Below are 12,365 nucleotides of genomic sequence, written 5' to 3'. Positions count from 1 at the left end.
CAAACTCCATGCACACTTCTGATTGAGAGAATGTACAACAAAAAGACATAAATTTATCGGACTTGAAATGTTCCAGTCCTTCTAATAGATGATAAAACAAGACCATATCTGTACGTATAGAAGCTTGGGCAGAGTGAAGATATCTTAAAGGGATTGTCCCAAGATTAACAGAGATTAACAGTTATCCCTGATCAGTGCAAATCCAATCACTAGGACCCATGCCAATCTCCAGAATGAAGGTCAATTGCCCCCCAAGCGAATGGAGTATCAACACTCATGTTTAAACAATACTCCATTCTCTATGAGACTTCAAAACATTGCTGAGCACTAAACACAGCTATGTATAGAATCCCCTAGATAGTGAATGGACCAGTGGCCAAACATGCATGCCTGATGAAGCAGTCAGCTGTGCTGAGAAACGTGTTGCATTCTGGGTAAATAAAGTCTTCCAAGAACCTGATTGTGACCAGTGGCATGTTGATCCACCAAGTTTTTCAAGCAAGCTTTCTCCATACAGCCCTGGTCAGTGCACAGTCTAGTGTAAATGCTGCCCCTAGTCAGTGCACAGTCTAGTGTAAATGCTACCCCTAGTCAGTGCACAGTCTAGTGTAAATGCTGTTCCTGGTCAGTGCACAGTCTAGTGTAAATGCAGCCCCTAGTCAGTGCACAGTCTAGTGTAAATGCTACCCCTAGTCAGTGCACAGTCTAGTGTAAATGCTGTTCCTGGTCAGTGCACAGTCTAGTGTAAATGCTACCCCCTAGTCAGTGCACAGTCTAGTGTAAATGCTACCCCTAGTCAGTGCACAGTCTAGTGTAAATGCTGCTCCTGGTCAGTGCACAGTCTAGTGTAAATGCAGCCCCTAGTCAGTGCACAGTCTAGTGTAAATGCTACCCCTAGTCAGTGCACAGTCTAGTGTAAATGCTGTTCCTGGTCAGTGCACAGTCTAGTGTAAATGCAGCCCCTAGTCAGTGCACAGTCTAGTGTAAATGCTACCCCTAGTCAGTGCACAGTCTAGTGTAAATGCTGCTCCTGGTCAGTGCACAGTCTAGTGTAAATGCAGCCCCTAGTCAGTGCACAGTCTAGTGTAAATGCTACCCCCTAGTCAGTGCACAGTCTAGTGTAAATGCTGTTCCTGGTCAGTGCACAGTCTAGTGTAAATGCAGCCCCTAGTCAGTGCACAGTCTAGTGTAAATGCTACCCCTAGTCAGTGCACAGTCTAGTGTAAATGCTGTTCCTGGTCAGTGCACAGTCTAGTGTAAATGCTACCCCTAGTCAGTGCACAGTCTAGTGTAAATGCTGCTCCTCGTCAGTGCACAGTCTAGCGTAAATGCTGCTCCTGATCAGTGCACAGTCTAGTGTAAATGCTGCTCCTGGTCAGTGCACAGTCTAGTGTAAATGCTGCTCCTGGTCAGTCCACAGTCTAGTGTAAATGCTGCTCCTAGTCAGTGCACAGTCTAGTGTAAATGCTGCTCCTGGTCAGTGCACAGTCTAGTGTAAATGCTGCTCCTGGTCAGTGCACAGATTAGTGTAAATGCTGCTCCTGGTCAGTGTACAGTCTAGTGTAAATGCTACCCCTAGTCAGTGCACAGTCTAGAGAAAATGCAGCCCCTAGTCAGTGCACAGTCTAGTGTAAATGTTGCTCCTGGACAGTGCACAGTCTAGTGTAAATGCTGCTCCTAGTCAGTGCACAGATTAGTGTAAATGCAGCCCCTAGTCAGTGCACAGTCTAGTGTAAATGCTGCTCCTAGTCAGTGCACAGATTAGTGTAAATGCAGCCCCTAGTTAGTGCACAGTCTAGTGTAAATGCTACCCCTAGTCAGTGCACAGATTAGTGTAAATGCAGCCCCTAGTCAGTGCACAGTCTAGTGTAAATGCTGCTCCTAGTCAGTGCACGGTCTAGTGTAAATGCTACCCCTAGTCAGTGCACAGTCTAGTGTAAATGCTACCCCTAGTCAGTGCACAGTCTAGTGTAAATGGTGCTCCTAGTCAGTGCACGGTCTAGTGTAAATGCTACCCCTAGTCAGTGCACAGTCTAGTGTAAATGCTGCTCCTGGTCAGTGCACAGTCTAGTGTAAATGCTGCTCCTAGTCAGTGCACAGTCTAGTGTAAATGCTACCCCTAGTCAGTGCACAGTCTAGTGTAAATGCTGTTCCTAGTCAGTGCACAGATTAGTGTAAATGCTGCTCCTAGTCAGTGCACAGATTAGTGTAAATGCAGCCCCTAGTCAGTGCACAGTCTAGTGTAAATGCTACCCCTAGTCAGCGCACAGATTAGTGTAAATGCAGCCCCTAGTCAGTGCACAGTCTAGTGTAAATGCTGCTCCTGGTCAGTGCACAGTCTAGTGTAAATGCTTCCCCTAGTCAGTGCACAGTCTAGTGTAAATGCTGCCCCTAGTCAGTGCACAGTCTAGTGTAAATGCTGCTCCTGGTCAGTGTACAGTCTAGTGTAAATGCTACCCCTAGTCAGTGCACAGTCTAGTGTAAATGTTGCTCCTAGTCAGTGCACAGTCTAGTGTAAATGCTGCACATAGGTCAGTGCACAGTCTAGTGTAAATGCTGCTCCTAGTCAGTGCACGGTCTAGTGTAAATGCTACCCCTAGTCAGTGCACAGTCTAGTGTAAATGTTGCTCCTGGTCAGTGCACAGTCTAGTGTAAATGCTGCACATAGGTCAGTGCACAGTCTAGTGTAAATGTTGCTCCTAGTCAGTGCACAGTCTAGTGTAAATGCTGCTCCTAGTCAGTGCACAGTCTAGTGTAAATGCTGCTCCTAGTCAGTGCACAGTCTATTGTAAATGCTGCTCCTAGTCAGTGCACAGTCTAGTGTAAATGCTGCTCCTAGTCAGTGCAGGGTCTAGTGTAAATGCTACCCCTAGTCAGTGCACAGTCTAGTGTAAATGCTGCTCCTAGTCAGCGCACAGTCTAGTGTAAATGCTGCTCCTGGTCAGCGCACAGTCTAGTGTAAATGCTACCCCTAGTCAGTGCACAGTCTAGTGTAAATGTTGCTCCTAGTCAGTGCACAGTCTAGTGTAAATGCTGCTCCTGGTCAGTGCACAGTCTAGTGTAAATGCTGCACATAGGTCAGTGCACAGTCTAGTGTAAATGTTGCTCCTAGTCAGTGTGCACAGTCTAGTGTAAATGCTGCTCCTGGTCAGTGCACGGTCTAGTGTAAATGCTGCTCCTGGTCAGTGCACAGTCTAGTGTAAATGCTGCTCCTGATCAGTGCACGGTCTAGTGTAAATGCTGCTCCTGGTCAGTGCACAGTCTAGTGTAAATGTTGCTCCTGGTCAGTGCACGGTCTAGTGTAAATGCTGCTCCTGCTCAGTGCACAGTCTAGTGTAAATGCTGCACATAGGTCAGTACACAGTCTAGTGTAAATGCTGCTCCTGGTCAGTGCACAGTCTAGTGTAAATGCTGCTCCTGGTCAGTGCACAGTCTAGTGTAAATGCTGCTCCTGGTCAGTGCACAGTCTAGTGTAAATGCTGCTCCTGGTCAGTGCACGGTCTAGTGTAAATGCTGCTCCTGGTCAGTGCACGGTCTAGTGTAAATGCTGCTCCTGGTCAGTGCACGGTCTAGTGTAAATGCTGCTCCTGTTCAGTGCACAGTCTAGTGTAAATGCTGATCCTGGTCAGTGCACAGTCTAGTGTAAATGCTGATCCTGGTCAGTGCACAGTCTAGTGTAAATGCTGCTCCAGGTCAGTGCACAGTCTAGTGTAAATGCTGATCCTGGTCAGTGCACAGTCTAGTGTAAATGCTGCACATAGGTCAGTACACAGTCTAGTGTAAATAATGTCCCAATCAGTACACAGATTAGTGTAAAAATTTGTAACAGTCAAGGCTCCAGTCTAGTATAAACAGCCTAAAGTCTATATAAAGACTATGGGACAGCGGCAAGATGGCGATAGGGTCACTGCATTGGAGTGACAAATGCTTGCAAGGGGGGAGGAGTTTAGAGGCTCAGAAATAAAGTAATTCCACTGAAGTTGCTGCCCATACAGGACAGAGACTAGCAGCAGCCTCAAAATATATATTTTCAAGGAACATTCCAAAATCCCTCTCACAGCCACAATTAAGATTTTCTTTTTGTGTTCAACAGACTAGAAGTAAAGTCTGATCGCTTGAATTAGATTTGTTCTTTTCTAAGTAGAAAGGCTCATCCTGTCGATAGATAGTAATGACCTTCTGCTCCCTCTTCCCTGGGAAAATTGAAGACACAAAGACATTCAAGAGACATTTTGGATACATTTACATCAGATGATGAAACCTACAATTGTAAACAATTTCCATAAAAGCTGTCATTGATCAGGTGATTTCTTAGATAAAATGGAAAAAAACAGGAGGGCAGAAATGCTAATAAATAGTTTTCAGAGTGTTACAATACAGTCCTCACACAGACAGATGCATTATTTGTATGATTTTATGAGGTTATTACGGTACCTTAACTGCCAATGACATCACTTGTCGTGTCATACTGCATGTGACCTTATCTACGTGGACAACACATTTATGTCTATTGTGATAGCATAGCTGTGTGTTATATTAGTGGATCACACTTGTTTTCTGGCATATGCCACTCGAGAGACTCTAGATCTGGGGACTTTCAAAGCTAAGCTTTTAACCTGGAACTCTTTATGTTCCTTAGACCATTCCTGAACTATTTTTATAGTGTGGCAGGGTGCATTATTATGCTTGAAGTGGTTAATGCCATTAGGGAATACCATTGCCACAAAGGGGTGTACTTGGATTGTAACAATTCTTATGTAGTGGTATGTACCAAGCATCTACATGAATGCCAGGACTGAAGGTTTCCCAGAAGATCATTGCCAGAGCTTTACACTGCCTCTGCCAGCTTGCCATCTTCATATGAGAGTACCAGTGCTTTTCTTATCAGAGTGCCAGTGCTCGCCAGGTAAGTGGCACAGTTCATCAGAGAAAGCCACCTTTTTTACTTCTCCATGGTCCAGTTCAGATACCCCTCTGCCAGTAAGTGCTTTAGCAGTAAACAGGTGTCAGAATGCCATACAGCCATATACGCAGCAAGCTAAAATCACCCTTATCATAACTTGTACTAATGTTTTAAGCAGTTTGCTTTACATTAGCCATTTTGTGGGAATAGACAATACAAGCTAGCCTTCACTTCCTACGTGTATCATCCAGCCATAAGCATCCCTGATCCTGTTGCTGGTTTACACTTTGTCCTTCATTGGTAGAAATGAGCTACTCCATACTAGAAAAACCCTAAATATATGGGTCGGGGAAAAGAAAAGTGGCAGCAGTGAGAGGGACACAGTTGTCTATCACAATTTGCAGACATGAAGCAAGCGATCTTCCCCCTCCGGCTAAACATGCCTTAAAAAGTACCTGTCACCAAATACACTTTTCTAAACTTACTCAGGCTATGTTCCTTCCCTAACTACTACTAGCACTCCTCCCACCCTTAAAAAAAATCCAGAGCTTTACAAAACTCTGTATCTTACCTTTATTCTTGCTCACATTGTGCAAATTCCCAGCAGGAGAAAGTGTGTGTTTCTTAGCAGGCATGACATCACTGAAGCCTGCTGGGGGACCACTTCCGCCCTCAAACCGTAGGAGTGCTGTGATGAATAGAAGACCTCAGGCTCTGTGCATGTTTCAGTGAGGCTCTTTGCAGCTTTCAATGAGGCTCTGTGCAGCTGTCAGTGAGGATCTGTGCAGCTGTCAATCAAGCTCAGTGCAGAGAAACACTTTGCGAGTTTGGTCACCTGCCAGGCCGGGAGGAGACCAAACTCACTGTATTAATTGTGACAGGGAAAAGAACAGAGCCACCTAGTGGCTGTTTTATCTATTATGTTTTAAACATATTTAGGTTGATAATTTTAAAAGCAAGTGAATAGGAAAGTACACAAGGAACGCTATATTAAAAGTTTTATTGGGTGACAGGTACTCTTTAATACAGCATACAAAAAAGACTTTGAAGAGGAGGTTTTAAAACAGTACACAATATAGCATCTGCATGAAAGTGTTAAAAAAAAAAAAAAAGAGAATGGGCGTATTGTACTCCGCTACTATTTAGCAATGACAATCTGTGATCTGCATGATAAGACTGCAAAATGCAACAAATTACCTCTGTGAACATGGACTCCCATACCAGTACAAAAAGATTAGTCCACAACTGCTTGGCACGCGTACTTGGAAGAAAGCAAGCTTAGAGAAACTCAGACTGAATAACTGAAGATAAAGGCTGAATAAATGGTTTCTAAAATGTAAAAATAGCACAAATGCTCCACAGTGCTTTGAGTTCTACAAAAAAAAATAATTTAATAATCCAAGCTTACTTTCTCAGAGGAAAGGTCACATTAGTATTTTAGCTGCTCGGTTGTATAATATTATTCTCTTGTATTGGCTTGAGGGAGACATTGTTTCAAGGACAACATTTGTTATGTACTATGGTCCAAGTATTATCTGAATGTAACTTTTATTGAGGAAAAAGCCTGAGAAAAACATAAAGAATGTGTGTGAAATAACGCTGGAAGTGATTCTTGTGTGGCTGATGTCTTCTTAGGGCCTGCATTGATAAGTCCAGTGATTCGGAGTCAAACCCAAATGGGAATGCTGGATGTAAAAAACTGAATTTGCTGCATTCGATATCTCATTTGATGGCCTACAGACAGAACACAGCTGCCATCCGGTGTGATTGTGTCAAAAAAAATTAAAAAATAAAGAAAAAAAATACTGCATGCAATGTTTTGTGATCTGGCGTCTCCAAGCTGGAAATATAAACCCGGCCTTACTACATGTCTACCATAAGGAAAATCATGTGATCAAGAGATACTTGTGTCTACACAATGAATATTGAATTTCAATTGTTCTTGGACATGCCACGTGAATTGTAATAATTTATTGTGAGATTGTAAAAGGGGTTTCCCCATCTTACATAAACGCTTTTTTCTTTCTGACAACAGTCTCTACTCACATAGGTCGTGTGGCTGCTGTTAATATCACTTACAATGGAGTCCCTCGGGTGATCTGTCCTTGATTCTTTAATGCTGGGTTGACATCACGTTTTTACCAATACGGGACCGCATACGGCTGGGGGGAGCTAAAACCTTGCGCTCACGTATCCCTGCCGTATGCTGCCCATATGTAATTCATTTCAATGAGCCGACTGGAGTGAAGTGCACATGTGCACACTGTACTAGGATGGGGGGGCGTGCATACATAACGGCCGGGCCTGTGGTATGCAAGCCCCCGTCCTATTACAGTGCATACATGCAACACACTGTATAACGGCAGGATTATAATGGCGCTGACCTAACCAAACAACATAACCGGAATGATGAAAGGATACATTTATTTACCAAGATGCAACGCGTTTCGCTGCGCACGCGCAGCGAAACGCCTTGCATCTTGGTAAATAAACATATCCTTTTGTCGTTCCGGTTAGGTCGTCTGGTTCGGTCAGCGCCATTATAATCCTGCCATTGGTCTATTGAAGCTGAATCCCTTACTCTTCGGAGGCTGCAGATGAGACCGATATCAATCTAGCAACACGCTTAAATCATTGTTGTGTATGACGGTACACAACCATTTACGGTAAGCGGCATTTGATCTGTGCTCATTCTTACCCTTCCTCCGGTGTGTTACGCTATGGAGCTATTTTCTTTCTCTTTATAGACACGCTGTATAATGCTGTCCCTGCCCACCTGATAGCCTATCTGACAGTCTAGCTACTCTATCTTTGGAATCCAAGGCTGATCCCCATACCATAAACAGTTATGTGATAAGTCCCCATTCACCTGTCTATAGATGCCGGTACCTCACTTTTTACAAAGAGACCACAGGTCAACTTTAGGGGTTAAGTAGAAGACTGATAGAGTTAAGATTTTTGGTTACAAAGTTAAGTGTCCCTGCAATTATTCTGTATATTTTACATATCAAATTCTTACTGGATATAGTTGAAGGTTCCGCAGTACTGTTTTCTAACACTGGAACACACTGAACTGCTGACTTTTTTTTTCATTTAAATAAACCCAGTGGCCGGCATTTATGATTAGGTTTACACTTTTTTTTTCAGTCTATATTTGGTGCTATTTTGGTGCAATTGTCCTTTTTTTGCGCCTTTGCGCCGGTTTACACAAAGGCGTAATCCACTGATTTTGGCAATACACATGATATGGAAGGGTTTTCTAAACGTATCTTTTTGTGAAAAGGTGCAAAAAAGGCGCAAAACCACCAAAAAAGCCACAAAACCGCCAAAAACCTACACCAGCCCAGACTTAGCTTAGCTTTTTGGATTATGTGAAGAGTGAAATTTCTGAAAATGTGACCTGCACAAAATGTATCAAATGCTCTGCGACCATTTAATAAATTTGGTGCTCCTACACATTACCAGCACACAAAAAAAGTGTAGAAAAAATGCTTCATTTACACTACAATGATGAATGCTGGCCCATATAATTTGCCTTTAAATGGGGGAAACATAAACTGAGTATAAGTTTACCTTCTAAAAAGCAGTGCTCCCAGGCACCAGAAACCACGGTGAAGGATTTAGACGCTTCAGTCTCACATATTAAATACGCTAGTGTGAGAAAAGCTTTTCAGTTACAGTCTTAACACAGACGTCAGTATTCCTTACCTTGAATGCACTGCAGTGTTCCATCCTCTGCACGTATTGTAAAGGTCTCTCCTGGGTTAACCTGAACTAGAATGACCTGTCAAAATAAGATAAAAGTCCTTCAGAACAATGTAACATCTGGCGAATGTACTGCAGCAGATACAATAGTATGCCCTATTTAATGCAATTGTACAAATTAAAGGATGCAGTAGGGATGTAAAAATGTATTTAATTAAATGTTTATTTTTTATAACAAAATGTTAATAAATATTTTTTATAAAGTGTGTGCTCATTTAACTTTTTTTTTTTCACATTTTTTATGTAGTACTACTACTCCCAGCATGGAACAAGACTGTTCCATGATGGGAGTAGTAGTACCTGTACTATAGACATATCGCCCCGGGTGTCAGTGTGACACCCGATGCGATCGTCCATAATATGGCAGCGATGTGGCTCTATACAGCGCTCACATCTCTGCTCTATTCACAACACTGGCCATTCATATTTCCCACCCAGAGCTGTGATTGGCCGGATGGTTTCAGCCAATCACAGCTCTGAGGGAAACATCAATGAATGAGCGACCGGCTCGGAGTACAGTGCAGAGCAGGGATGCGAGCGATGTATAGAGACGCTCCATCTCTGCTATAGACAGGACGATCACAGCGGGTGTCAGTAGTGACACCCGCTGTGATGTGTTCTTTAGCAGGTACTACTACTCCCAACATGGAGTACACTCTGCTCCATGCTGGGAGCTGTAGTACCTGCATTAATAGATAGATCGCAGCGAGTGTAACTTCTGACACCCGCTGCGATCTGTCTATTAATGCAGGTACTACAGCTCCCAGCATGGGGCAGAGTGTGCTCCTTGAAGGGAGTAGTATTACCTGCAGTTATGGAAAGATCACTGTGGGTATCACTCCTGACACCCGCTGTGATCCTCCGGTATAATGTATAGATGCAGCGGACGCTCTTCTCTGGTCCACCGCACTGACATATATAAACACATATTCCTAGAGTTGTGATTGGCTGGAACCATCTGGCCAATCACAGCTCTCTGCGGGAAATATGAATATGTGTATATATACGTCAGTGCAGGGGACCAGAGAAGAACGGCAGCCGCATCCATACATTATACAAGAGGATCGCAAGGGGCGATCTGTCAATAAGTACAGGTAACTACTACTCCCATCATGGAACAGTGTGTTCCATGCTGGGAGTAGTAGTACTACCTAAAAAAAATGTAAAAAAATAAGTGAAACACACACACACACACACACACACACGCACACTACATTTTTATTATTGTCGGCTACCTTTTTAGTGCTTTTCCCGCTCAAATAAATTGATCTGATCCCCCATTTCGTAATAAAAAAAGATACATTTCGTTAGGTACAATTTTCTCCATCACTACTGTATCTTTTTTATTCATTTTTTTTATGTTACCCTGCGAAATTTTAATTAAAAAGATATCTCCATACATTTTTTGGATCGCTAAAGTCCAAAAAAGAATAAAAAATGCCTGCAAAAACGCAAAATTTAAAACCAACATGGCATTTTTCTTGGCGTTCTTGATCTCCCATAGACTTCTATGGGAGGAAAACGCCACGATTTCAGGGCAAAAACGCCAAACTAGATTTTTGCAGGGCGTTTTGAAAATCCAGCCTCTGAGCCTGAAATTGCTGAAAAACACCAAAAGGATAAATAAAAAACGCCAAACTGAAAAACGCCAAACTGAAAAACGCCAAGTGAATCTGGCATTTTGCAGTTTACCATTAACTTGCAGCTAACATCTGGACGGGGTGTTTTTTCGGGAAAATTGGCGGTTTTAATGGGTTTTTTGCACAAAAAACCTCAGTGGAGTTCCAGCCTTACTATAGCATTTAAAGGAGAGCAAGAACAGAACATCATGTCATTTCTTCAGCATGGGAGACAATGTGCTTTGTAAAAAACATAGATCCAGTAGTTGCACCTAAAATGACTTTTACCGACTGGGAATTGAAGCAATCTAGATTCATTAAATCATTTACAGTTTTTTATTATGTAAAAATGTATTTTAAAAAAAAGTTCTGAAGTGCTATGTATTGTTAATGGGGTGATCTGGCATTTTAATTGAAAAAACAAACCCATATAGTTATCCTTCAGAGATAAGATCCTGGAGCAGGAGCTGCCAGCTCAGCCAATCACTAGCTGCAGTGGTAATTGATACTGGCCAGTGATTTGCTGAGCCAACATGTCCTGCTTCGGAAATGAGAAAACCTGAGCAGCGGAGGACCAGAATCAGAGGAAAACTGGGGGTAGATAAGTATAGGCTTCAACTATGACCTCTGAATTATTTACTTTTTAATAAACTGTCACCCTGGAGAAGATGGCTGGAAAGTGATCTGTCCAGAACATTCATATAAATAAACAAAAAGAAAAAAAAGCACTTTCCTTCCTGCCACTCCCCATGTGCCCCCTGTATCCTGCTTCTCAGTGATCCTTTTCATGCTTCTTTTGGTTGACTCGTCACACTGTGGCTCAGCTAATTTGCTGGTACTCTGTCCCAATAAGTCACCCCACCACTTAGTCAATCACTGGGCGAGGTGGAACATCACTGCAGACTGCATTCAGCTGAGCCACAGTGTAAAGAGTCGACCACAAAAAGTAGGATCACTGCGAGGGCCAGTAGCTGGATACCAAAGGCACCGGGAGAGCAGCGGGAACATGCTGACATTTTGGGCCAGCATAATAAACATACAGTGCCAGAAATAGGCCAGACTCATGGCTCCTGTGGAAATCTGGAATGTTGGTATTTACAGGTAAAACCTCTAATTAATAAAGTGGATGCACTGATTTGCTGTCCCATAGCGGCTCCCTACAGTATAGTGCAGTACTAACTGTTCCTTTGGAACAAGGGGAAGGCGGCTCCATATCATATCGCCGATGCACTGTGCTTACTATACAGAGCCCTGAAGAAGTACCTGCCTTTATAGCTTCTAGCAGCTATTTCTGACTTTTATATGTAAGGATTTGCTTTATCTGTATTAGTTAACTTGTCATTTTTTTTAACTTAACTGTTTCTTATTTTGACATCTTGGAGACTTCAATTATTAGTTTTCCATAGAGTTAATGTCTCAAGATGGTTTTTTACCAGTAGTCTCAAACTGTGGCCCTCCGGATGTTGAAAAAGTACGGTAACTCCCAGCATGCCCGGACAGCTGTTCACAACCGATTTTTACTTAGATTAGGTTTCCCCAGCTTTTTTTCTGGCATTTTTCATGAAACATCTGAATTCTTTAGCTGGGTGTCTTAATATTGTCCCTTTGCCCTTTATGTCGCCTCCCCCCTTCCTTCCCACCCCTCCCCTTCCTGCCCATTCCCCACTGTCTCGATGTTGTTGGTGTGTGCCCCGTCTGCTCATCTTCTCTGTGTTGGTATGTCATTTTTTTGTCCTCCTTTTTATCTTTTGTTTTATGTCCCTCTCCTCTCCATTTCTTTTGTCTTTCTTCTCACCTTTTTCTTCTTTCGATGGACCTGCACTGAGCGGCTCAATATATGCTGTTGGGAAAATTATATTTTGATATCTATGCTCCCTGTATTCTTATATATCTAACTAACGCTGGCTTTGGCTGGTTTTCATTGCTAGCTTCAGTTAACTAAGGGGCACTGTGATTTTTAATAAAACTATGCATCATGCGCTACCAGTGTTCCTTAGCCAATCAGCTCACACTCAGTCTTTCCATATAAAAGGGCTGTAATCTAACTTTGTGCATGATTTCCTTCTGCGGAGTTGTTT

The 12,365-nt window shown here is 42.8% G+C and overlaps 1 protein-coding gene across 4 annotated transcripts in view; it reads right to left on the bottom strand.

Moving 5' to 3' along the window:
• The window catches only part of FNDC3B (fibronectin type III domain containing 3B), a 350,539-nt gene that overhangs the window by 247,821 nt on the left and 90,353 nt on the right, over nucleotides 1-12,365 (bottom strand). For all 4 annotated transcript variants that reach the window (XM_056565195.1, XM_056565194.1, XM_056565197.1 and 1 more), the window contains one exon: nucleotides 8,612-8,687. In XM_056565195.1, coding sequence (XP_056421170.1) covers nucleotides 8,612-8,687 — 76 coding nt within the window. The remainder of the gene's footprint in view (nucleotides 1-8,611; nucleotides 8,688-12,365) is intronic.

The sequence above is a fragment of the Hyla sarda genome, chromosome 3, assembly GCF_029499605.1.
Source record: "Hyla sarda isolate aHylSar1 chromosome 3, aHylSar1.hap1, whole genome shotgun sequence".
NCBI classification, from domain to species: domain Eukaryota; kingdom Metazoa; phylum Chordata; class Amphibia; order Anura; family Hylidae; genus Hyla; species Hyla sarda.
Note: the sequence above shows the minus strand (reverse complement) of the source record. Positions and strands in the feature narration are given on the sequence as shown.